At 35.7% G+C, this 8032-nt stretch overlaps 1 protein-coding gene across 1 annotated transcript in view; it reads right to left on the reverse strand.

Moving 5' to 3' along the window:
- LOC108370524 (zinc finger protein rotund-like) overlaps positions 1-8032 on the reverse strand; it is a gene marked incomplete at its 3' end in the record, with an annotated part of 49853 nt that overhangs the window by 22972 nt on the left and 18849 nt on the right. Inside the window, exon 3 of the mRNA XM_017625855.1 lies at positions 3324-3419. Within this exon, the coding sequence (XP_017481344.1) occupies positions 3324-3419 (96 nt within the window). The remainder of the gene's footprint in view (positions 1-3323; positions 3420-8032) is intronic.

Genomic DNA, 8032 nt, shown 5'->3' on the forward strand with positions numbered 1-8032 from the left:
ATGGGCGTGGCACCGCCCACTTATGATCACATATAAGTATACCGGTAACCGTTCTACCAATTTGTACCAAACTCGGTATGGTTATTGTACTTGCCACGTGTAAGCAAAACGTTGAAAATTATTGAAATCGGACTAAAATAACGGCCGATTCTCATATAACGGTAAATTTAAGAAATGCTTGAAACTTCAGTATTTCGAAATTGAAGGACGCTAATTTACTCAAAATTGATACACCTCGGCTTACCATCTAGCGGAAGGTTTCGGAAGGGTGAAAAAACATATATTTAATACTTGCGCCGGGTATTTAATGTTCGGCTCCGCCCGAACTTAGACTTTCTTACTTGTTTTGATATGTGCATGTTCCTTAGGGTGGTCCTAAAAGTCAAATGAACGATTTTTGTTCGGTCTCACCGATTCAATCGGTAACAGCACTGTCACAGAAAACACATATAAATTTTGGTCGCCATTGGAGGCGGTGAAGGCGTGTCGCATAGGGAGATAAAATTCAGATTCTTCTAGGGACTCAAAAAATTAAAAAAAAAACAGCTTAATGCCCAAAATCGATACTGTTTAGGCGCGTCTGCTAACACCAGGCGCCTAAATACATGCTATGTACTGCTGCATGTGCAAAAATTTCCTTTATGCAATTTAGGAAATTTTTGCACATGCACTTCTCAACTGCCATGTAATTGAACTTTCTTAAGTTCTAATTAGATGGCACTTCAAAGTATGCTCTGCCTAGTCGGATGCATCCTCCGGACACTGCTTCCGGAGCATTTTGCGGACTCTGCATGACTTACAACCATGGAGAGGTGGCAAACGAACTTTGCCATTGGCCACAGTGCCTACCCACCATTTTTTGAACCAATAAATATTTTTTTTTTTTTTATATAAATACATACATGCAAACATACCGGTCTCCCCTCTCACTGAGTTATTCAGATACTATCCACTAAATTCGAGGATATCAAATATAAATTTTAGTACCTATTAGAGTCGGCTAAGACGCCGTCATAGTTTAATCTGAACTTCGACCCCTGTGCGACACGCCTTAACCGAATTCAATCGGGACCAAAATTTGTATGTGATATCTTCGACTATAATAGCATCGACGTAGGAGTTGAGGCTTAGGAAAGTTGATGAAAAAATTTGCTCCCTTCATTTAAGGACCACCCCAATGTTCATACATAACAACTCGTACACTATTTCTTTCCAGAAAACTATAATTTTTTTTAGTATTTTCATTACGTTGCCGCTCATAAATTTTATTGAAGTTATTCGAAATATTTTAGAGGGAGGTAGGAAATTGATAAAGTTTTATAAATCCCTTTGGGAAGGAGACCTAGTTTTTGTTTGTATGGAATATGAAGCTGTCTAATGGTCATACAAAGACAAAGTGATTGTGGTAAATAGCGTGGTTTTCCTCAAGTGGAAAGTTTTTCATAGCAGTACTCTAACAAACAAAAATCTTTTGAAATGCTTGGCCCAAACACCTCGCAAAGATTTCGACTAAGAATCTATTATAATGTATTTTGAGGCTCGAAATTTTCTAGATATGAATATTTACTAATAAACAATATTTTAATCATAATAATTAAGTAATTAAAGTAAATGCGCTGTCAAACAAATTTCCATTACAAAGGTTTTTAATAATTTTGTTTATTTTTTTTTAAGTTGCGATTGGACTGCACACGCACACTAAGGCGAAATGTGATGACGGTACTCTCATCGACGATAGACAATGGTGTAATGTACGGTGGAGAGAATACAGAGGTGGCGCCGATGACGATACCGCTACTCGGCTCTCAGTGATTTTGACAGAATCAGCTGTTTTGGTGACGTCATAGTAGAGAAGACAGCAGTAGTGATGTGCTGAGTCAATACTTTTAAGTACCCAATACTCTCGATACTCGGTACCGAAACATTTAGGTTTCGAATAGAAGCGCACATAGGCCAAAAATATGGAAAAAACGCCTAACAAAACCCGAATGTAAGAGCCAATAGAGCTTTTTTACTGATTCAAATGAAAGATTTATATATGTCCGTTCGATGCCATAATACAGAGAAACCCTTACTTGTTTGAAGCATTTTTGTTCCAGCTGAATCGGACGATATCATTTTTGTAGGCCTGGGACAGATTCTGTAACCAGTTAACGACAATTTTCGAATCGGTATCGGTTTCGTCGACGTTTGATATCAAATATTTGTAAGTCAACAAGTGCGATATCGATCCGAAACTTGTCGCTAACTGGCTACAGAATCTCTCCCGTGAAAGGCTTCTCCATCCGTCAAAGTATTTTTCTTGAACCTTGGATCGACTAAGTTCAAGTGTTTTAGCCGATATCAAATAAATTAGTAATGAACGTTTTTTCTAAACCTGAAATGCATATAATGGCGAGGGTTTAATGTAAATAATCGGTATCGGGTAATAAGTATTGGGTACCGAGTATTGGGGACAATTCAACACATCACTAGTCGCCCTCATTCTCGCCGCTCTCAGTTGTCAACTCTACGCTGACGTCACGCTAAAATTACTCTCACGAATTCTGCTGCAATCGGCGCAATCTTGTATTCTATCATTCTTGGGTGTAATGGTTCTAAGGATTGTCCAGATGGTTCGGATGAGTTGGAGAAAAATTTTATTAACAAATTATGCACCGATTTTTAATGCTCTTATGGTGGTTGTATACCCGAAGAAAAGCAGTGTGACCAGAAAATCGACTGTTGGGATGGCAAAGATGAATTTTTCGGAATCTGTACCGATGTGAAACCATGCTCAAATGATAAATTTCAATGCGGCTATGGTGGATGCATTGATTTAGATGGGAAATGTAATGGCATCCGCCATTGTGTGGATGATTTATGTGGCACAAGAGCGACTTTAGGAGTACATATTTACTTATTTACATTTTTACTAAGTAAGTAGTTAAGATCTAATAAATAAAATATAAGAAAATTGTATAAGTAACTGCTTGTCGCAGTGTGACAACGTCAAGAGTTGCATCATAAATGGAAGGAAAAGCTCGATCAAACATTAAGACCCCTTTCAAACACGTCAAGAGTACATTCGTCGCACCCCCCTGTGTGCCTGAAAGGGGTATAAGCAAATTTTACGAGCAGCAAATTTTTCTCTTTTTTTTTATCAGCATTGGCTTTGTTTTTTTCAGCGTTTACACTTACCAGCCAACATAATTTCTCAGCTGTATATGTATATCGTACACATATGTATATACATACTTATGTGTAGGAGCTGGTTTATTAGAAGGCTGAGCTTTATACTATGTACGTTTATTAATTAACTAATTATTTTAATTGGTAAGTACCTCATATCCTTGTTTGATGGCCGACATATGGCTGCGCGTGGCTGCTGTCGAAGGCCAACCATTATAATCGGCTATTTCTTTGCCATGTTGTCCACACTTGACCAGTAAAAGCCAGCAGCGATAGAGAATAGAAAAAAAAAAACGAAAAATATAGAAAGAGAGAGAAAAAGAAGCTGTAATGTTTAAAATGGTTTTTGAGGAAATATGTATATATATAGTACATAAATCTATGCACTGCAACTACTGAACGCATTTTTAACCCCATTCAAAAAAGGTGGAGGTTATCAATTCCTAGGAATATTTTTTTCTTCTTCTTTTTATGTGTGTTACCGAATAACTTTGGACCACATGAACCGTTCTCTTGCTGGCATTAAGTTCGAGGAGGATAAAAATTTGTTGCGAAGTTGATAAATTTTATGAAAAAAAAATTATTGAAAAACGCAGGGCTCTCTTCAGCTATGCCGACGGCTTCACACCTTTCACGAACGTCAGAAAATTTTATTTCAACCGATTATTGTATTTTAATAAGAGGTTTTGGAGCCAAAAAAAAATGTTATATTCACCTGTGTCGCTCCGATTACGTAACCAAATTTCAAAAAAAATTCACCATTTTTGTTAGGACTAAGAATTTATAATTTATATCGTTGGCTTAGTATAGAAAAACCCTATCTCAATTTTTATTTTTTTTTTTCAAAAGTATTTACGGATGCACAACCTATTGCTGAGAGAGTTTTTGAAGATGCTAATTTATATAGTAATACAATAAACGCCTGCTAGTAGCCGAATCTAAAGCTGATGTTGCTGACTTTAGTGAGGCCTCAAACCGAATAAGGCCGAGTAGCGCCANAAAAAATTCACCATTTTTGTTAGGACTAAGAATTTATAATTTATATCGTTGGCTTAGTATAGAAAAACCCTATCTCAATTTTTATTTTTTTTTCAAAAGTATTTACGGATGCACAACCTATTGCTGAGAGAGTTTTTGAAGATGCTAATTTATATAGTAATACAATAAACGCCTGCTAGTAGCCGAATCTAAAGCTGATGTTGCTGACTTTAGTGAGCCCTCAAACCGAATAAGGCCGAGTAGCGCCATCAAAGCTTCCTCTCCTTCTGGCGTGGAGCACGGTTTCACACGATTTGGTTAACGCATCTCGCACATGGTTGATTGGGGAGTGAGGATTGACTATAGTATAGTAACTGCATGCCGATAAAAACGACAATAAGGAGAGAAAAGACTTTCCAGACTAAAAGAAACCGCTGGAAGGTAAAAAAAAGAAAATTGAATAGTTGGCTGAAAATCCGAGGCGTTTTTTACTAGCGCAAAACTGATTGAATAAAAAATTTTAAGTAAATATTTAGGGAGTTCACAAGGTGTTGTAGACTGTCGTACTGTTGTATGTCATAAACTTTAAACGGCTAAAACTATATTTAAGGAATTCGCAAGCTAACATAAATGTTTTATTATGAAATTTCACACCGTTAGAAAATAGTTGGTGGTGATTTCAAGTCCTCTAAACTTTTATTTAGCCGTTAAAAACTTTACAACATANGCCTCAAACCGAATAAGGCCGAGTAGCGCCACCAAAGCCTCCTCTCCTTCTGGCGTGGAGCACGGTTTCACACGATTTGGTTAACGCATCTCGCACATGGTTGATTGGGGAGTGAGGATTGACTATAGTATAGTAACTGCATGCCGATAAAAACGACAATAAGGAGAGAAAAGACTTTCCAGACTAAAAGAAACCGCTGGAAGGTAAAAAAAAGAAAATTGAATAGTTGGCTGAAAATCCGAGGCGTTTTTTNACGACAATAAGGAGAGAAAAGACTTTCCCGACTAAAAGAAACCGCTGGAAGGTAAAAAAAAGAAAATTGAATAGTTGGCTGAAAATCCGAGGCGTTTTTTACTAGCGCAAAACTGATTGAATAAAAAATTTTAAGTAAATATTTAGGGAGTTCACAAGGTGTTGTAGACTGTCGTACTGTTGTATGTCATAAACTTTAAACGGCTAAAACTATATTTAAGGAATTCGCAAGCTAACATAAAAGTTTTATTATGAAATTTCACACCGTTAGAAAATAGTTGGTGGTGATTTCAAGTCCTCTAAACTTTTATTTAGCCGTTAAAAACTTTACAACATACGACAATACNGTACACTAGATTATGGATTGACATGACCTCCAAAGCATTTAAGCTATTAATACGCAAATATCCTCAATATAATTGCTTTGCGAAATACTCTCATCGATAATTCCAACTTTCCTCCATATAACGCCAACAAAAGAAAAAGAAAAAAAAAACAATTTTTCATAAAAAATTACACTTTCTATCTTTATAAGAACATTTGTTTTTCCCCTCTCACAGTCAACAATTCTGTAAACTAAATTAACGTAACTGGCGCAACTAATTTTTTCAAACTCAATTTCTATGCCGTAAAAATGGAATATGTAGAAAAACTAGCCGCCGGCATTTTCTGCAGCCGCTGTGTTTTATGCTTCTTCTTCTGTTCTCCCTTTGCTGCCTGGGCTAGTCGCTGCTATTAAATTTCTATTACTAAAATATAAAAAGAAAATTTTAAACAAAAAATCTACAATCAAACAAAGCTCCCTAAAAAAATGTGCTCAAAAGTGAAATTCACACAGTCCAAAAGCCTAAAAGTATGTAAACAAATGTCGATAACCTAGAAAGTGGCGCGCCGCCGTTAAAAAAATTCTAAATGTGTGAAAAAATTCTAATAAAATATGTATTTCGAAAAAAAAAACATAAAAAAAAAACAAATGTGAACCGACTACCAGTTTGCCAGCAACAACAACAGNGAATAAAATATGTATTTCGAAAAAAAAACATAAAAAAAAACAAATGTGAACCGACTACCAGTTTGCCAGCAACAACAACAGCAACGAAGTGGTGCAAATAAAAATTCAATTGCCACGCTAGTCCATTTTGACGGCCAATCTAAGCGCAAATGTCAAATAGAACATAGAAATTGGCGACATGCCTGGCTGGGCGTCTGCATGCATACATACATACATACATATGTATAAGGATGGTTGCGTGGTTGGGTGGTTGGCCGGAAGTGACTAACGGTATTTTTTCTAAATCACGTCAAATTGATTTGTGTGCACGAAGTTAATATTTATTTGTGTGCGAGTGTGTGCGAGGGATTTTATTTGACTGCGTTGGCAATACTTGCGGCTAGGCTAACATTTTNCGATTTGTGTGCACGAAGTTAATATTTATTTGTGTGCGAGTGTGTGGGGATTTTATTTGACTGCGTTGGCAATACTTGCGGCTAGGCTAACATTTTTTAGGATTTTGCATTTTTTGTGACTTTTATAGATTTATTTGTTGTTTTGTTTTGTTTGCTCTTTTATTGTTTGCAATATTTGGCCTGATTTTTATGCTAAGATTTTTTTTTCTCCCTTAGTGCTGCAAATGGCCTAGAAAATTGTTGTCTTTATTATTTTATTTCACGGCAACTGGTGGCCATTTCACTACCGTCGGCATTATTTTTACAAGGCAGTGAAGTATTGCGTCGAAGTTGTGATTTTATTTTTGCTCCTCAGTCTATTTAGTGGATAGTATTATCCTACGTTTTGCTGTTGTAACTTTTGAACTTTTTTATTCTAAAAAATCAAAAAAGGAGTGAAATATAGTAGCTGAAATTAGTGAATTGAATATCTTTACGACAGAGTATAACACGTCGTCAACAAAAATCTTGTTCAGTGCTTTTTACATACAATTCTGGATGGAAGAAACTCGTCTTCTATTGATTTTTGACTTCGGAATATGGGGGATACCTTTCACACCGGGTCAGATTGGCAGTTGTTTTGACTAGTACGGAAATGACCTTACTAGATTTGCATGTGTACCTAAATATGCGCTTATATTATAATTTTTATTTTCCAACCAAATTTAAGGTGAGTATCCGGGTCCCTTTGAAAATCCTTCTATTTAGTCGATCCTGAAGGTAACTGTGCTTGTTAATATAACTATTCTCCAGTCAACGGATCTCAATTTTTACCCGATTTGAATTTTCATTATTTTAAGTAAAATCCGATGAAACTCCTTATATATCGTTGTCAGCTGATTTTTGAAAAAAGGACAATACAATTGATTTTTTTTTTTGTTTTTATTTTAAAGGAATAATTTTCTGAAAAATTACACTTTTTATACAAATTGTATGTCACTAGTAAAGGCACGGGTCATTAATAATTTCATGCAGTATAAACTAGTTGCAAATTTTTCTTATATTGTTTATACAATTAATTGCCAATACGCCAATTTCCTAAAAATTCATTAAAAACCAAGTTTTTGTTTAAAAGCCATTTTGAACATAAAATTTAGAGTAAATATTAAAGAATTCTGTGCAAAAGATCTGAAAGCCCAATACAAGCCTAAAATCATAAACAGATGGCAACGTTGATCCGGATTAACTCGGGAATTAACTGCAATTGATTCGGATTAAGTCCGAGTTAATCCGTATGAATGCTGCCGTCTGTTTAAGCTTTAAATTCGAACATTTTTATCCAATTTAAATAAATGAGATATCATGTATTATGGAACGAATTTCCGTCATCCCTTGTCAAATTTGGTTTGGAGACAAACCGGTTTCGGCGTTGTGCCATCTTCAGTGTCATTTTTCGTTCTGCATAATTTTTGTTGGTTGCTCGTATTTATACTCCTTGTTAACTACCTCTTTCTTTTG

The sequence above is a fragment of the Rhagoletis zephyria genome, unplaced genomic scaffold (genome assembly GCF_001687245.7).
Source record: "Rhagoletis zephyria isolate East Lansing unplaced genomic scaffold, Rhagoletis_zephyria_1.1 Rzeph_scaffold_04295, whole genome shotgun sequence".
Taxonomy (NCBI): domain Eukaryota; kingdom Metazoa; phylum Arthropoda; class Insecta; order Diptera; family Tephritidae; genus Rhagoletis; species Rhagoletis zephyria.